At 38.3% G+C, this 20010-nt stretch overlaps 1 protein-coding gene across 1 annotated transcript in view; it reads left to right on the top strand.

The window, feature by feature from the left end:
- LOC140229290 (vam6/Vps39-like protein) overlaps positions 1–20010 on the top strand; it is a 98289-nt gene that overhangs the window by 18407 nt on the left and 59872 nt on the right. Inside the window, exons 8-17 of the mRNA XM_072309568.1 lie at positions 651–771; positions 3733–3850; positions 4891–5020; positions 6148–6326; positions 11553–11657; positions 12830–12971; positions 13975–14135; positions 15165–15381; positions 17972–18100; positions 18976–19124. Coding sequence (XP_072165669.1) covers positions 651–771; positions 3733–3850; positions 4891–5020; positions 6148–6326; positions 11553–11657; positions 12830–12971; positions 13975–14135; positions 15165–15381; positions 17972–18100; positions 18976–19124 — 1451 coding nt within the window. The remainder of the gene's footprint in view (positions 1–650; positions 772–3732; positions 3851–4890; positions 5021–6147; positions 6327–11552; positions 11658–12829; positions 12972–13974; positions 14136–15164; positions 15382–17971; positions 18101–18975; positions 19125–20010) is intronic.

Below are 20010 nucleotides of genomic sequence, written 5' to 3'. Positions count from 1 at the left end.
TCATGGGTGATAGACCTTGTATCTCAATTGGTATATGTTAAAAACCTCCGAACTCACCTTTAATATTAAACATACTGATTGGAGTTTTGAAACAGAGCAATGTATTATTGATTCAATTCAAAACAAAGTCCCTACATTATTTCATGTCAATATTGATGTTATTTTGCACAAATGTTGCAAAATGTTAAAATTCTTTCACTCCCCTAAAATTTCATGATTTGAGGATATGAGGTCTTGTCACCCCAGGAATGACATGTACAATGTATGTATGTATGTGTGTATGTACCCATTTATTCTTCCCAGCACAACATCCAAATGGCCTTCCATTTTCTTTGCAGATTCCTCTGCGGCAATACGACACTATTAGCCATGGACCACACCAGAGTGGTACAACTTTTACACTATGTATTTGTATTAGCCCAGTATGTTCTTTGTTCATATTTTTCCTGACATGGGCACAGGAAAAACGGGGAAGAAACTTAATGTTTGGGATTCATTCCATAACACTGCCTGTGGGAAATAAGTATCTGAGCATCAGCCTTAGAATGTCCTTTGGAATGTAAAGTTTTATGTGTATTAATTTTGTTTTCTCCTTTTGAGTTATTAACAACAACAATTTACATAATATCTTTGGGAAAAAAAATCTGCAGAGCATGATCAACCATACATCATTGCCGTGCTTCCCAAGTATGTTGAAGTCAGGACGGTGGATCCTCGTTTATTGGTCCAGAGTATAGAAGTGGACAAGCCAAAATACATCACACAAGGAAGGTGAGTGGTGCTACTGTTAGAGCTTAAGGTATATTGCATACACCGTATATTTGACGGGTCTAATTTTTCGCGATTATCAGGACTTCCCTACTTATTTGCGAGTGGGTAAAAACTTCAGCAGACTGGAACAAGATGGGCTTGGTAGGACAAGGATTGATGAGATGATGAAGTGTAAATGTTATAGCATATCAATCCATGTACACTGTATATACATACAGTTAAACTCGCATAAGTCGATCTTCTCGGGACTGAGCAAAACACATCGACTTAGGCGAGTTTCGACTTGTACGTAAGTCGAAAAAAATCGACTTAAAGTTACTTGAATGTACATGTATGTTGTCTACTCTGGAGCCGAGAGGCTGCTGGAGCGGTGTGCCCGATATTTGCCCTTCAGCAAGACACTTTATCCACATTGATGCAGGCCAGGGCTCCAAACTAACTTTTATTTTGGTGGCCCCAAAATGATTGACTTTTATTTTTTGGTGGCCTGAACAAAAAAAAACAAACAAACAAAAAAAAAAAAAAAAGCAAAACTAAATCGGTCCTACGTTCGGTCCGAAAGTTACCGTTATATATTTCTGATTGTAAAAGCAATCATCCACCATTTACAAGTATTTTAACACCTTCCGGAGCCGAATGTTGCCGTTAATCATTTTCAAATGTAAAAACAAGCAACCGACATTCATTCTCGGATCTTACGGTGCTGAATATCATCCTTATTCATTTCCGAACGTGAAAGCAAACATCCGCTTTTTATTTCATCATCTAAATGAGCCGATTGATACCGTTAATCATTTCCAAATGTAAAAGAAACAATCTGTTACTTATTTTAGCATCGTACGGAGCAGAATATTACCGTTATTCGATCTCCAAATTCAAAAGCAAACACCCGACATTTATTTTATGATCGTAAGGAGCCGAATGTTACTGCTGTCCACTTCCGAAAGTGTAAAGAATCATCTGACATTTATTTTGGCATCTTCAGGAGTCGAATGTTACATGCTATTTACTTTCGAACGTAAAAGCGAACTTTCGGCAATTATTTCATTATCGTACTGAGTTGAATACCATAGTTATTCATTTCCGAACGCCAAAGCAAACATTCAACATTTATTTTAGCATCTTCCGGAGCTGAATGTATTGCTATTTACTTTCGAACATAAAAGCAAACATAAGACATTCATTTTATCATCGGACGGAGTTGAATACTATTGTTATTCATTTCCGAACGTTAAAGCAAATATCAAACATTAACTTTACCATCAAACGCAGCTAAATGTTACTGTTATTCATTTCGAAATAAAATCCGACAGTTATAGCATCGTATGGAGAAGAATATTACTGCTATTCACTTCCGAACGTAAAAACAATCATCTGACATTTATTTTAGCATCTTCTGGAGCCGAATGTTATTGCTAATTACTTTCGAAAGTAAAAGCAAACACCCGACATTTATCTCATCGTCGTACGAAGTTGATTATTATTGTTATTCATTTCCGAACGTCAAAGGGATAATTCGACATTTACTTTAGCATCTTCCGGAGCTGAATGTTAATGTTATTCACTTTCGAACGTAAAAGTAAACATCCGACATTTATTTCATCATCGTACGAAGTTGATTATTATTGTTATTCATTTCCGAACGTCAAAGGGATAATTCGACATTTACTTTAGCATCTTCCGGAGCTGAATGTAATTGTTATTTACTTTCGAACGTAGAAGTAAACATCCGGCATTTATTTTATCATCGTATGGAGTTGAATATCATTATTTTTCATATCCGAACGTCAAAGCAAACATTCGACATTTATTTCAGCATCTTCCGGATACTTTTTTTTTATCCTTATTCATTTCCGAACGCAAAATCAAATCTCTGACATTCCAAAAGTATAAACAAACATCCGACATTTATTTTAGTATTATACGGAATCGAATATTACCGTTATTCATTTCCAAAATTAAAAGAGCAAACATCTGACATTATTTTATTCAGCATCTTATGGAACCGATTGTTACCGCTTCATTTCCAAAACTGAAGGCAAACATTCGGCTTTTTTGGTGGCTCGGCGTGCGTTTTTGGCGACTCCGGTCGCAAATTAACCATTCGCGAAATCGTGATTCGATTCGCGAAAAGACTCCGCTAAATATAAGGCATAGATCGCTACACTCGGCAGGGGCTACGTCGTCCTTTCACCAGGTCTCGTTACAAAACCAAAATCTCGCGTGAGTTCTTGCGTTACCTATCGTTAATGTTAACAAAACATCGTTAATTTGCGCTAGGGATCGTTACTCATCGTTGCTACAAACGTTAATTTTCCCGATCGTTAGTTTGCGTTACTAACGATACAGGTGAAACCGCTTGCGTTAATGAAACGTTAATGTTTATTTACGCAGTTTCTTTTGGTATATACTGTATGTAAACAAAAACTGGCGTCTCGTGATTTTGACAGTGATTTATTACACAATAAAATCTTATTCGACTTAGGCACAGTGAATTCAATGGTTTTTCCGTGAAAGTGTTCTTGGAATTTCATCGACTTAAGCGAGTATTCGACTTAAAAAATTCGACTTATGAGTGAATTAATACACGTAAGTCAATGGGGAAAAATCGGGACTTTTTAAAATTATCGACTTGCGCGATTATTCGACATATGCGATGTCGACTTAGGCGAGTTTAACTGTATGTAGCATAAACATTGTTCAAGCTTTCTATGACCACTAGTGTAGTTGCTTTGCTAGACTGACAATGGGTATTATTGAGATGTTCTGTCATATAAAATATAAATCAAGACATAGATGTGCATGCATAAAAGAGAAGAATGCAATCTGGGGAAAATGAAATGCTGTCCGTTTGTTTTTATTTAAACATACTGGGATATATTTTTCAAATATACAAATCATTATTTCCAGACATGTAATATCACTTCTACAATGTGTTGTGATGCCTGTGTTGTGTTCCAGTGGGCACGTCTATGTGGCATCAAATAACTATATCTGGAGGTTGGAGCCTGTTCCCCTACCTAGGCAGATCCAGCAGCTCGTGGAAGATAAGCAGTTTGAGCTGGCTCTTCATCTAGCAGTGAGTTTTGACAGCTTCACAGCATGCAATGCAGTTAGCCTTTGTGGATATGATAATTGTAGCAAGTTCCTTTTGAGCAAATAGGTGCTGAAATGAATGATATTCAGCTACATAAGAATCAAGACAATAAAGATGAGAAAAAGTTGATGCGATTTGAGAAAGGCATGAACATTTAGATGTGTACATACCTGCCAACTGTTCCCATGTACTAGGAACACTCCTATTTCTTAGGAAAGAAGAGGTTTCATTCAATGTCATGTTCCTGTGTTTGTCAACACCTGCTATTAGAAGTGATGCATGGGCGATTGGTAAAAGTTCCTTTTTTGGCATTATTTTCTCTTCATTATTCCTGTTTACTGAATTGGAGGGCATGTGTGTATAATGTGTCTTAAATTAATATATTATGTAGACCAATGTGTTTTCACGTTAGCTCATCTGGTGCAGTCTGGTTATGGATAGTGACCAAACCATCCAGGGTCCTCACTATAAAGATAGGGCCCCCAAGGTTTACTGATTTCATTCACAACGTATTGGTTTCTTAGTTTGTCTTTATACTTGTTTTTGTTTATATGCTGGGTACAGTACTGTAGCGGAATGTTGTTCAGATAACGTAATGTAATAATAAAAAAATAATCTCAAGTTATAACTTGCTTATGAGAAGGTGGCACTGTGAACACTGGTGATATCAATGAGAGACTGCCCAAATTACCCATTTTTATGTCTCCACCATGAAGTGTCGCCAGAGGCATTATGATTTCAGGTTTAGACAATTTGGCCATCCACCCACATGAAATCTAGTTCGAGGAAAGTAAACACTCAAGACATTTGTGACATAACATGTCATTTTAATTTTTTGCCAATAATGTGGAAGTGTCGTCTCACATTGTCAAGATATACACTGGACCTATTGGGAGAATCAGTCAGTATTGCAGAGGCATATTAGTCGCCATAGTGACATTTTTAGTTTTATAATTACATGTTACAGAAAATGAAAGATGAAACAGCATCTCTTTACTCAAGTTCATCTCATTTCTGTACAGTACATGACAGATGAAGTGGAGGCTGACAGGCAGCGAAGAATACAGCACATTCAGAATCTTTACGCCTTTGACCTGTTCCAGCAGCACCGCTTCGAGGAGTCCATGAAGATGTTTGCAAAACTTGGGACTGGTACGGAGAGCTTTAAATGCCATGCTTAGCTATGAAACAGAACCAGTCATCGGCCACTTGTATTTTATTCATCTAGAGAAACCTGTTTCATATACAGAGTTAGTTGAAATTATGTCATGTACATTATTACAACAGTTACCATAAGTACAGTGAAAAAAAAAAAAAATCAAAGGTCTACAAGCTGACATAGCTTGAACACAGGAGACAAGATACAATACTGAAAATAATAATGCATTTCAATCAGAGAAGGTGATGAATTTACAATGATGATGTATGGCTTTCATGGAAATTAGCTGTAATCATGTTGATAGTCACCCATATTTTTAATTCATTATTCCTCATTATGTTCAATGTCTTAAGGAATTTAATAATGTGATTTCCCAAACAGTGTTGTATGAAGTACATACTGTTTAACCATTCAAATTTATGGGTGGTGCAAGATTTGGTGTGAATGAAAAGTTACAAGTGGTGGGACCGCCTCAAATAGATATGGCCTGGAGAGGATATTGTATTACTATGTAGTATACAATTCTATAAAAATTCAGAGAAAAAATAAGTATCTGTCTTCAAATCTGATGGATTTTCTAGCTACTTTTACCAGAGAGGGGTCATGGCTAGTATCAATCTCCTCAAATTCTGGAGGGGCATGGCGGTGAGTTGGTGGGGCATCATGACCATTGGCCTCATGGCCTCTGTCTAATTCAAATGTTGATGAGGCCAAGCAAAGTATATTAAATGAGATTGATATGAATTTATTTAAATTGAGTGTTGTTTCACATGATTGCTTAGGAAACCATAAATGTTTGTGGGCAAGCAACCATGAGACAACTGCTGTCAGTCCACTCCAAAGGACTAGGCAGTAAGGATGAGATGCCTAGCCTAGGGGCGCATCCACTGCAGCCAGGGGATTTGAACCAGGGACCTTGTGATTGATAGTCCATGGTCTTAACCACTGAGCCCCAACAACTCCTTAAATCACTATCAAGTGATTAAATACAATTTGATATTGTGCAAGAAGTAAGGTGATGCATAATCCAGTAAATTCCTCTGAAGATTGGAAGTACACTTGGAATGATAAGTCTAAGAAATGATCATTTGTCTCTTATGTTTTTTGAAAACACCCATAGACCCAGCCCAGGTCATAGGCCTCTTCCCAGACCTCTTGCCAAAGGAGTACCGACTAGTCCTGCAGTATCCCAGCAACCCGACAGAGCTCAGTGGCGCTAACCTTGAAAAGGGTCTGACTGCCCTCATAGAGTATTTGACACAGAAGAGACAGGATCTGGCCAAGGAGTGCAACCAGCAGGTGAAGATTCATTACCCCCTCTGTCTGCCATCCTTTTCCCCATCCCTACCCTTCCATCCATTGCCTTACCTCTCCATTTCTGTTGGCCATGCCTGACTCCTCATTTATACAGGGCATTTAGAGCACCCCAGGAGTGTTTCTGAAGCCCTCTAAACTCTTTGTTACAAAATCAACAGACAATTGGGCCCTGGAGCACTCTAGAGGTATCCCCCTCTTGAGGCTAGGGTCAAGAGCACTCTTGGAGCGCTCTAAACTCTGTATGAATGGTCACCAACATTCAAATGCTGTGAAAGTGGCTTGCAGCAGTTTAAAGGGACTGTACAGAACTGGTTGAGGTAGGGATTCATTTTTTGAACATTCCTAAGTGAGATAATGAAAAGCCTCTTATGAAATATGAAAGCATGTAATTTTAATAAGGATTCAACGTTTATTTGATGAAAATTGGTTTTCAAATGGCTGAGATATCCAAAAAAGTGCTAATAATAAAAGGCAACATGCCACAACTTTATTAGGATCTCTTTTTTTCACCTTGTTTTTGGATATCTCAGCCATTTCAAAACAGATATTAATCGAATAAACTTTTGATACCCCTTAGAACTGCATGCTCTTTGACATCTCATAGAGTGGTTTCTGAATATCTCGCAAAACGTTAAAAGCTAAATCTTCACCTCGACCAGAACTGTACACACCCTTTAATACAATATGCGCACAGTTTATATGTTGGAAGTTCCTCCGCACCCAAAAGCCACATTGACAATTATGCCCCTCTAACCCACTTTGCATGTGGTCTCGTTCAGTGCTGATTCTCTGTGTGAACAGACTCAAAGGGGCGTAATTCGAAGTGCTTTAGGAGCACTCCTAGGCCCAACTTTGTGTATAAATGGAGTATGAGATTCTCAGATTCTGACATTTCATTAACCATTTCTGCACTCTCTTCATCACAAACACAGCTGTTGTCGTGTCCTCTATGCTAGTCAGCACATTTGTCCTTGGACAATATATCAGTGAATAGGGGTTATCTCCAAATTGCTATTACAGCACAGTGACCTTTGCTACACCAAGGTACATTTATGCAACTCAAATTATGGCTAACTTGTAAGGGTGGGATTTCACGGAGCATGCGAACGATTTGCGAAGGACGCGAATGACAAAATCCAACATTCGGAAAAGTTTTTCTCCGAATGTTTTCCGACAATGAAGCCGAAAACTATTCTTGCGCAATTTGCGCGAAGTTTCCACGACGTATGTGCGAATGTCGTGTGTATCATTGCTAAAGTACAGCATGTTACGTACACGAAGAACACGCGACGGAAATGCGAACAACGAAAAATTTTTCAATAATCATGGGAGAAAATGTACCCAAGGAGAGGTGGAAGCTGTCTTGAGTTGAATTTTTTTCTTTCCTCTATTTCTCCTTTCTTTTTCTCTCATTTCTCTATCGTGTGCTTGCCTACATTTTTTTTCCTATAGGACATATCTCCACTAGTAAAGCCTTTGATCTTTTTTTTTTTTTTTTTTGCAGTTCCTCCAACACATAATCTCTATAGTTCAAATGAAATTTTACATACTTTAGATTAATTTTAAGTGTATTCTACGATTTTTTTTTTTGTATATCAAACATTTATTTCTCATTGCTAGTCTTTAATTTCTTTTGTTACTATAGTTGTTAATAATTGTTTGATGTTTAGATGTATGTTACGATTTTTATTTGTAGAAAACGTATAGGTCATACATCCCCCAAACGTGCGCTAAACGTTCGCAAGAATATCTCAAAAGGTACGCGAACAGTTTGCGATTACGTCGTAAAATGATCGGAAAAACTTCGCAGATTTTGCGTAACATACGCGAGACATTCTCCAAAGTTTCAGAGTCTGTTTGGGGTTTCACGAACATTTTGCGAACATCGCGCGTGTCTTGCGAAGGTCTTGCGCATATGACGAGGCTTTAAAGACACTTTCGAGAACAATTCACGAGCAAATCACGACCAAGTGTGCGGAAAAGGTTCGCAAAAAATTTCAAACTTTTGTGAAATTCTCGCCGAAGTGAACAATTCGCGAACAATTGACGACACTTCCAAACCCTCACGTTCATTTGGCAATCTTTTGCAGACTAAAATACGGATGCTGGATTTTGCTATTCGCGTCCTTCGCAAATCGTTCACGTGCTCCGTGAAATCCCACCCTTAGGAATCAACCAGATGCCTCTGAAATAGCATTGGCACATACAGCTAAGTGCATGAGGATATAAAGGGTTGATGAGATTCTGTATTCATATTGAAGGGGCATTCCAGACGATTTTCATAATTTTACATCATATAGTACATAAATCGACAGGTCCATGTGTAGATTTGTCGAATTTATTGTGGTCCTTGGGCAGAGAAACCAATACTCTGAAAAATATGAAACAAATATCACTGAACAATGTTGATGACATAAGAGCCTCACATATTTCAGAAATGTAGCAGTGTAATTCCATTACAATACCACTTGCTTAACAAATTCACTTGTGTAGAATCTATGCATACCATCTCCTTTTGTGCTGCTTCCTTGAGCCCCAACTCCTGCATTCTTATGGTGAGGCTGCCATGTCATCATCCTTGTTCATTGTGTAGCGCCGAAACTTTTCGGGTGGGGGAGGACCTTTCATAAAACACAGATATTAATACGCAGCGGAAGAATTTTTGTTGGGCTTATTGTTATGTGTATGTACTATTATGTTAACATACACTAACACTCAAAATATATCCCCACCTTTCGGTCTACGGGAAGGTTTCAAACATATGTACAGTGTGCAACAAGTCACATCAACATCGCTCAGTCACAACTATACACATTCACACCAATTCATAATTCACACATACAGCATGGTGAAACACTTTCATCTACACTCACCATCATGCATACTATGCTCACCAGTAAGGAGTAATCTAAATAAATTTATTACCATGACTGCTAATCAATAACTATCAAGACAACTGTCTTTAAAGGAAATATATAGCTTCCTTTAATGTTTATATAAAGAACACATATACATTATTTACAATGTTTACAAAAACTTCATGCCAGTGGCATTTCCAAACTCTTGATCACATTATCTTATACGTGTGTATCTACACACGGCAAACTTAATCTTCATTCATTCCTTATTCTATTTGACACTGTTTGAGGGTTTTGTAATTGAATTTGTGTTTCAGCCAATTAGGTTAGTTGTAAGAGGGCCATCCTCCTCATTGCTGAATTAGCTGAAAGGAGATGAAAGTTGAGAATCTTTACTAAAGAAGTTGAAATCGCATCCTCTTCCTCCAAGAGGCAAATTCAGAAAGAGCTAATTAATATTACCAATTATGGCAAATAAATCATAACTCATTATATTTCTTAAATCTAATTATCAATTATCACATCATCAATTCTTATCAATTAATCCAGTTAGTATAATTTTGTAACATGAAACGCATGCAGAGGTAAATATGGCAAATGCACAATCTGTTCAGCAAAGCTTTCAAAAAAATACATTGCGAGCTTGATGTAGTATTGCTGCCACAGGTAGATAGCTCCAGTCTAACTGATCGTCCTGACAATACCACTTGATTTGGCTTATCAAAGAGTAATGTGACTTTCATTTTAAAGTCAAGCATTTCCAGCATAAAATTGTTGCATCATGCGTAGCATTACCAAGCTGAACAAATGTACAAATGACCATGTACATGTCTTGAGGCATTAGTATAATATACTAGTGATAGTATATTCCAAATAATCTACTAAAATTATTGTTCACTCAATTTATCCATATGCATAAACATGTGGTAACTAAGTTGTGATGATTTACATCACCAAAATTCATCTAAAATCTTTTATATCCCGATGCAAAATAATCTAAAACGGCATACGAATACTAATTCTTCAATTCAAATATCATAAAAGGCTGATTCAATATGATTTGCTTACCTGAAAGGAGATGAAAGTTGAGAATCTTTACTAAAGAAGTTGAAATCGCATCCTCTTCCTCCAAGAGGCAAATTCAGAAAGAGGAAGAGGGATGGCTTGGCTGATGCAAGATGGGGATGGCTGTACCATCTTGCTAGATGAATAGGGGTAATACTGTACTTGAGGGGTTATTGGTTGTTCAGGTAACGCAAACCAAGAATTCAATCGATCTCATATTGACATATATTATTCTTTACACCTTATCAATCATAACAAGATGTATTTCCTGATTTCTTCATCAGTAAAAATACTCAAATAAATTGTTCTTCCGAACTTTTAACAAAAATGGAATATTCCAACTCCAGAGCTTTGTTCTCTACCCTTTGTTTCTAGGAAACAGACAAAAAAGTTACTTGAGATAAAGAGAGAAAAGGGACAGGGACAGAGAAAGAGAGAGAGAAGGGGAGTGGTGCAGTGACTCACCATCCCATGGTCCAGTCTGGCATATATCATGTGTGCGTTGCCATTGGAACCGCACTGAGCACTCCAGTGTGCATGGTCCACTGTAGACTGACCATGGCATGAGTGGCCAAAATGGAATGTCCATTCACTGCACAGTAGCTGACTTTCACTTTGGAGTTGGCACATTCATACACATAGATTTTATATATGCTTAAAGGTACAAACCATATCTTTAATGTTGCACCTAACAGGGGCTACAATTGCAGTTAATTATACATTTTGAAAACATTCTTATTCCTCATCCCAATCACTATAAATTCTGAAACTCTGTACCCAGTATAGGCGCGGTCAGACTGGCAAAAGATCGAGAAGTTTAAGATCGCGAAGTTTGGGCCATTCGTACGTGCGCAAGAAAGAGTGCGCCGTCCGATGGCTAGAGATTGTGACGTAACAATGCACATCTGTACATGACAGTGGTCTCGCGCTTTGAAGACACCGCCCGCAAACAGATTGAGAAGTTTTGCGAGAAGTTTTGGGGGAAGTTTGCGGTCACACTGGCAAAACTTCGAGATCTTAAAGATCGCGATCTTAAACTTCTCGATCTTTTGCCAATCTGACCGCGCCTTATAACTAATTTGTAGTTGTTCAAATGTGAAAGTCTGAAAATCATCCGGAGGTCTCCTTTATATAATGCACAGCGGAATAGATGATTGAGTTGCAGTTGAGTGTTACCAGCATCCACCATCTTGACAAAGAAGAAAAATGTTTGTTTTGTACACCTCCATATCTATGCATCATCAGCAATGTTATTTTTTTGTTTGCTGTTTTTCCTCTCCTACAGACTGTTGCCACACCATCCACAATATGTGAGGGGTCAAAGGTCGTGACCTCCAGGAGGCAAAGAAGTCTCATCATAGACACAACACTACTCAAATGCTACTTACAGGTATGTGCAGATAGATAGTCTGTCTGCAGTGATGTGCAACATAGATGATATCTATGTCAAAGTTGTCAGGATATGCATTGTAAGTAGTCATTGAGAAAAAAAAACAGAAGTGAGTGAATGAATGAATGAATGAATTGATTATTATTGCAAAGACAAGATTCACAACTGAATTACACATGCACTCATTGATGTGTATGAATATGTATTGCTATTAGTGTGTGTAATATAAATACTATTGGCAGATTGCAAAACAATGAAATGACCAGGAACCACAGATTTGGTTTCTGCCGGAGGATTAAAGTGTCTGCAACAACTGCCCAGCAATGCATTGCAGCAGAGCAACCTGCTTACTAAAGCTTTGCTGGCTGCTGCACCTAACAAATGCTGCTGAAAGTTGTTTACCAACAAAAAAAAAGAAAAGAAATGACAACTAGTAATGCATAGAAAGAGCAAGACAGTTAACACAGTTGGCTTTGTACAAGTGCATACTTTCTAGTATTGGGGTGTACGCATGAATCATTAGTAGACACTGAATATGTCTATCACAATGGCTACTGCGTCAGACCTGTCTTCAATGCTCATCTGTCTGTAATGAATGACCATATTTCTTATGGGTGGTCATTGTAGACAGGCTTGATGGTTTTCAATGCAGAAGTAATATTGAATGGAAATCTGTACAGGAGCAGTTGTTGGTGAGAGGGTGTGTAATGCTTACCCGCAATGTAGGGATCGTCAATTTAAGCTGAAATTTTGCAGACTTTGTTGGCACATTCTAATTATGATGAATGCTAACTTTCAAAGCAGTGGCATCATCCTTTCAAAAGTTTATTGGAGTTGTAAGTGAAGAGTGTGTAAAGGGTGTATAAGAAATATATGGGGGTGCTTCAGACATACCGAGTCACACTATTCTACAAAAAAGTAATCATGAAAAACTGCAAAAATAAAAAAAAAATACATTTTTCCATTTGTCTTGTGATCCCAAACTCAAAATCATGAAGAAGAAGAATTGCTCTTTCAGAAAATATTGAAAAATAAAAATTGACTAGGTTGACCCATTTCACTTATTTGGAGTCCTCACATAAAATTGGGGCATGCAACTTTTTGTTGGTTGTGTGATGCGTGGTCACACATTGAACATAAAATTTGATCCTCTTCTCTGTCATCCTCTGTAGACCAATGACGCTCTTGTTGCCCCACTACTGAGGCTGAAAGACAACAACTGCCATCTGGAGGAGAGTGAGCGGGTCTTGAAGATATACCAGAAGTACAGTGAACTCATCATCTTGTACGAAAAGAAGGGAATGCATAAAAAAGGTTTGCCTCTCGTATTCAGTTTGCATACTTTTTGAATAAACCAATGAATATTTAGCCACAGAGATGATTACTGTTACCCCTGAGAGTGAACCAACGAAAAATAGTCAAAATCCTGCAACTATTTTCTGTCAGCAAGTGTATGCATTAGTGTGTTTCTTTGTGATTTGTTCGTTAATTGCACCACTAGCAGTTAGGCATAATCTGAAATGGAGTAGATTTAGCTTCATGATGTACAGTTATTTTGTCATGCTGTTTTTTTTTTTATATTTTCATTGGTTTTTTTAACCCGTTGAAGACTAGTCCTGAGTACACTCGGTGTCTATAGGAAACGTGACTGTGTTATAGCAAAATCAACTTGTCCTCAATGGGTTATGGTTTGTTTTAAAGGGATTGTATAGTTTTGGTTGAGACCTAATTTCAGGTTGCTAATATTTTTGGTGAGATAATGAGAAACCTCTTATGACATATGAAAGAGCATGTAATTCCATGAGGAATTCAACGTTTATTTGATGAAAATTGGTTTTAAAATGGCTGAGATATCCAGAACAGAGCAATTCTAATAAGTGTGGGACCCACACTTTATTACGATCGCTTTGTTTTACTTTGTTTTGGGGTGTTCCAGTCATTCCAAACCCGATTTTCATCAAATAAACTTGGAATTCCTCTTAAAATGGTATGCTCTGTACTATTTCATAAGTGTTTTCTTGGTATCTCGCAAAAAGTTAAAAGCCCAGTTCTCATCTCCACCAATACTGTACCATCCCTTTAAGTGCATTTATGTCAGGAAATTGTGTGAACAGTTCTTCAGGACATTTTAACATAAAAAGAGCTTGTTATGAAAATACCACAATTCACAACATTATTTTTGTTTTACATTGGATGTTTAGCGCATACCCAAACTGGATTTTATAGTGTTGTGTATGATGTAATCATTTTGCTTCAGGTTACCAGTAGCTCCTTCAAGTTGCATACAGCCTTTTCTCCTTGTTATCTTTTGTTTTAGCCCTTGACCTCCTGTTGAGGCAGTCCCAAAAGGTGAGCAGCCCCCTGAAGGGCCATGAGAGGACGGTGGCCTACCTCCAGAGGCTAGGAGCCGATCACTTTGAGCTGATCTGCGAGTACGCCCAGTGGGTGCTCAAGTCTCACCCAGAGGACGGTCTGAAAGTGAGTAGTGGATGCTGCTGGTCTGATCATGTTATCCCATGCCATCAGCTGTAAATATGGAATACATTTGCTGTGTGACAGTGTTTATAGATTTCACATGTTTTGTAAATTTGCGAATGTTTTGTGTTTCTGTTGTTGTTGTGTGTGTTAATCAGTCTTTGTAGAAGCTTTTGTCGTAATGTTACCACTTTTTCAAAGCTGTTTTCAGTAAAATTCAAATTCTGACAGCCTTTTGGTCAACCCTTAAATTCTCATATCCTTCCACTCTCAAAGCTTTGGAACTGTATCATTCTTGGTAAACCCTTTTGTGTTAAAGAGATAGTATAGAAATGGTTGAGATGATGATTCAGCTTGTAACTTTTTATGAGATACTTAAAAATCACTTTATGAAATGTTAAAGAGCATACGATTCTAGAGCAATTTAATGTTTATTTAATGAAAAATGGTTTTGAAATGACTGGGATATCTAAAAACAAAGTATAAACAGAGCCATCCTAATGAAAGGTGGGTCCCATCTTTGACACAATTTTTCATCAAATAACTTTTAATTCCTCTTAGCACTATATGCTCTTTCCTATTTCATAAGAGGTTTCTCATCATTCCAAAAAAAAAAAAAAAAAAAATCATAATCAGAAACGGTTGGAGACCTGAAGCCCCATCTCAACCGAAACCATACCAACCCTTTAACCTTTCAATTCTTACAGCCATTTATGTTTACCATTCAAGTGTGGACTCATTTGCACATATGCACAGCTAGTTATCTCTTGCTGAGTGCACGAAGCAAGTGCTGAACTAATTTGCTACAAGTGCATGATAGCATGTTTACAGTGTCTATCGCCAGTGATCGCTATGATTATTTGATATCCAATGTGCTGCCAGTAATAATTGATGGACGGCTCTTGAACAATGAGATTACAGAATTTTCTCAGCCCATTCTGTAATGAGCACCAAACCTTATCCACTGCTCACCTTTTAGCCTTTTTCGACCAAGTGCTTGACCCCGAATCCCGCATTATTTCCCATCGGCAGATTTTCACAGAGGACATCCCAGAAGTCGAGGGCCTGCCCCGGGAGCGGGTCCTGGACTACCTAATGTGCACAGCCAAGGACCTCGCCGTGCCGTACCTCGAGCACGTCATCATGAACTGTGCCGACGAGACGCCAGAGTTCCACAACCGGCTGGTCAACCTCTATAAGGACCGGATACAGCTCCTCATGGAGGACTACAAGCATACCCTTCCTGAGGGTAAGCTATTCTACGTCTATCGTGAATAAAAGGAAACCAAAACCCAGGTATAAATGTGGATTGAGTGAAAGCAGCAATAGTAGTAGAACGCATCAGCGAAAGTTTGAGGAAAATTGGGCAGTTGATTCTAAAGTTATGAAGTTTTCAAGTTGCAGTGCTGTCATCACTGGATAAGAGGACTACTACAGTTCAGGACATATGTCATGTATGGACAACAATATGAAGAAGATATAAGGTGATTTCCAGTAAATGTAATTTTTCATAAAATGGACAAATTGCATTGTCTTGTTGCTGAAATTTGTGATGGGTAATGTTATTCATATTTGGGTTTTGGTTTCCTTTAAGAGGGAGGAAATATAATTCATCAGCTGAGAACCAGAAGGGTGCTGTCGGGTTCTAAGATTTTCATGTGTAAGTAAAAAGGAACAATCAATTTTCATGCAATATAAAGGTCATTTAATCAAAGGTGGGTAGATTTATAAGTATTGTTCCAAATACAAATTTGAAACAAATTCATATTTGCAGTGATTATTTGTAACAATTTACCGAAAATGAAAATAATTTAGAATTGGCACAGAAATGTAGAGGAGATTACGCTCTACAATATGATACCAGTAATTCAATACCCCCAGAAATTGCGATGACAGTCTTCTGATTCCGAGTCGACAGTATGCACTCTAATCTGTTTTTTGCAGTCCCTGTCTCCTACTATCATTTGTGGTCAATACAAACTGTCCAAGAGAGAAGTAATGTGTGAACTGTATTACTACTATTGGCAATTTGTTTCTTCTTCTGCCCACCCCCCCCCCCCTTTTAGTTGTCACTATACACATGGTAAGCTGTACATGCAAAGAGAGAGAGAGAGAGAGAGAGCCAGGGAGACAGACACACTACAGAGAAGCACCTATCTACAGTCTGTTTTGCACGTGACAATCATTCTTTGATTCACACTTCAGGTGTGATCATTGGTGTCTTTGTACCTTCAGTATTTAAGCAGGATGTGCCCTGCCTATTCAAACAGGATGCACACACATTAGATTCTTTTCCTGCATGTATCACAAGAGAATTGTGTAGTAGGATCAACGAAAAAAAACCCCCAACAACTCAAACCTCAGCCTTCACCCCTCTGAATGATATCTTTCTTTCATTTATCCTATGCTTTGTCCGCCTTGGACTACTTAACATAACAATGTCGGAATCTCGGAGCTTGGGTATTTGTTCCATGTTCATCGAGTCACTGCCGGCAACCAGGGACAGCCTGGTGGTAGTGTCGCTGCCCGGAAAGCAGTAGATGACAGGTTCGAGTCCCACTGGTTCCTTTTTTCCGACATGTTTGTTAATTTACAGATCAGCAGTTGCGATCATAACAAATTTTCATTTGTAGAGGGAGACAAACTGAAGAAACTCAAACCTGAGCCTTCACCCCTCTGAATGATATCTTTCTTTCAACTTGTATTATTGCCGACAAGACACTTTTCTCACAGATGTAATCAGAGTTTCTCGTCCAATTGGACGATCTGTTTGATCACTCTCCAATTTCTATGTGTAGTGAAGCATCACAAAACTTATAACCCATTATATCCGCCTGTTGTGTAGTACAGTTTTATGAGCTCGGTGCAGGATGCTATTTAATGCATGTTCACTCAGCTGTGTTCTCTTAACTTCTAATTGATGTCACTGACACTTATGGGCAGAAGTATGGAAAACTCTGTATCAGTTGAAAAAGAAAATAATGGCATTTATTGTAATATACATAATATGAACATGATATGAATATTAAAATATGAAGTCCGCATTGATGAATAATCATATCACTTACTCAAAAGAAACCATTTGTGAAAATAGGAATAGTCTTTATATGGAAAGGCAATCATCACTTTTTACATAGTATCCGTTATGTAAGCTTTCCAATAACATAACTGATAAGGTATAATGCTTAGAAATGTAAAGAAATATTGAATGGAAACTAATTGGTAGTGTGGTCTAAATCATAGACCTACGTATATGGGTGGGACTACAGTACAGTGCGTATTCATACAGCATTGCTGAATCTCACATACATGTAGACCTCCTCTGTTAGCTGTAAACTTCATAAGTAAATGCCCAAATCCAATTGATAGTGAAAGGAAGCGAGATAAGGGACTGTGGGATGGTGGGTCGGTTCACAGGTTATGAAAAGATCTAGAATGATGTCATTGTGCAAGTTATTTCTACTATGGATTATCCCGTCGGTCAGTGAGAGCAGCATTCGCATGAAGAATGGAATATCAGTGGGTTAAGCACTGATTCAGCCATAAGGTTGTCTTGTGTAAAGCTTACTACATATACATGGGCTTGATTTATGTACATTTATATATACAGTATTTTTGCTTGCTACATATAACATTATGTAGTGGTTTCATTCAATGAAATACAACACACATCGACATGAAATTCAGTTTACTTGGCCAAGCGTGAAAATTTACACTTTTAGAGCATCTCACAAGGTGTATTATATGTAAAAAAACATGACTGTATCAGCTGCTTTCTGAGAAGTTTTCCGCAAGGTTTTAAATCCTCACTTTTTCCTTGTGTGTGCATCTGTGCACAGGTCAGTCCTTTGTGCGAGCGGGATCCGAGCCAGGAGAACTTGGGGACATCAGGAGGAAGCTGCTGTTCTTCCTGGAGACGTCACAGCACTATCGGCCAGAGAGACTGCTCACCAGGTTTCCCTTTGACAGTAAGTCGTTGCTTTGCCACAACATCACGCAAAAAGGAGAGTTGCTGTAGAGCAGAGCTGGAATGCATGAAAGATGAGGAATGATTGGTGGTAAAATATATGTGGTTTAGCATGGAGAATATCAAACCATACCCTTTGAGAATCAAAATATTAAGACTTATTAATTACATTGCGTATCAAAACAAAATATTTAGTTTTGATGAATCAGAAATGTCCCTTCAACTGACATAACTGACCTCTTAAACAGCCAAGAATATTAATAGCATTTTTATTTCTGCATAATTCTGCAGTTTCTCTTTCTGGTGGATTTCAGAGGTGATCTATCACTTGGTCTACTCCCACTTTGTCTAATAGCCATTTAGTCTCAGCCCACATGGTCTAATCCCGTTTCGTCTACAATCAGTTCATCTAATGACCATTTAGTCCAGTTGCCACTTATCCTCATTTACCAGTTGGTCTACTTCCAGATGGGCTATGCCCATTTCGTCTAATACCCACACTTTATTAGACAAAATGGAAAAAGAATCCGTTCCTGAAAGGAGTAAAATTGCAATTAGGCCATCTGGTCATAAAACGAAATGATAGTTAGCCAAACTGGACATCAGACCAAGTGAGGATTAGACCAAACGGGCATTGATGGTAGAGCAATTGAGTTTAGCCATAGTTTTGTTAGACGAACTGGGAAGTAGACCATCTGATATTAGACCAAGTGGCAATAAACCGATTTCAGACAACTGGTGCTACATTTGGAAAGGGTGGATATGTTGATTCAAAATCAACCTAAGCGCTGCAAGGTATCTCCAAAATGCTCTGTAATTCCATAGTAGTACTATCCTTTCATTGATGTCACATGTTGGTTTGCCTTGTTCTGTCAGGTTTCTTTGAAGAGAGGGCGCTATTACTCGGCAGGCTCGGCAGACACGAGCAAGCGCTGGCAGTGTACGCACACATCCTGAAGGACACCAGGCAGGCCGAGGAGTACTGCAGACGGACAGCCATGATGGAGAAGGAAGGGACAAATGATGTGAGTTCTCAACCACTGAGCTCTATAAGACTCATCTGGATATCTCATTGGCCCATTCACACTGTACCGTATGTCCCCCCAAAAAATTACAATGGGACCTTCCACAATGATAACTTTAAAAATAGTTAATCAATCCAAATACAAATTCAGGGTATGAAACTATAACTCATTGCCCACATCTTACAGAAAGCTAAGCACATTGAATAGAGGTGTTAGACATGGGATAACTACAGCTCTTGACAAGTCAGCTGTTAAATCTACTTGTGTGTGTATATGACAACCCCTGTTTCCATTCATACATACATGCACAAGGCAAATTATGGTCCTTACAACAGCCACTTGCCATTAACAGTGGAACAGGCAAGTGGCTGGCTCCAGTACTGTGGTATGTTGAGGTTTGTATAAAATCTGCCTATAGACTGGCTGTTAGGCCTCTTATTGGAGTTGACAGGGATTAAAATCAAAGCTAAGCACATTGAATAGAGGTGTTAGACATGGGATAACTACAGCTCTTGACAAGTCAGCTGTTAAATCTACTTGTGTGTGTATATGACAACCCCTGAGGGTTTTTTGTGCTCTTGATAGGCTTCTGGTATCAAGGGAACTTACCATTGTAGCAGGACACAATCAACTAGGTGTAATAGTGCATGCTCAAAAAGACTGCCCTAATGCACATTATGGTTGTGAGTCATACCCATGAAATTTGAAGAGAACTATACAATTTTGACAAATTGATTTGTTGCTGTTCAAAAAGCCCGTAGCGATTGATTGTTTATGCAGCGTCTTTTGATGAGGATATTAAACTGCAGTAAACTACTTCGTATTAAAACATAAGGCTACATGCAGTCGTTTGCATAACTTGCATAACTGAAAATATTGTAATGTT

Source organism: Diadema setosum, chromosome 1 (assembly GCF_964275005.1).
Source record: "Diadema setosum chromosome 1, eeDiaSeto1, whole genome shotgun sequence".
Lineage (NCBI taxonomy): Eukaryota > Metazoa > Echinodermata > Echinoidea > Diadematoida > Diadematidae > Diadema > Diadema setosum.
This window is presented reverse-complemented; position numbering and strand designations above follow the sequence as displayed.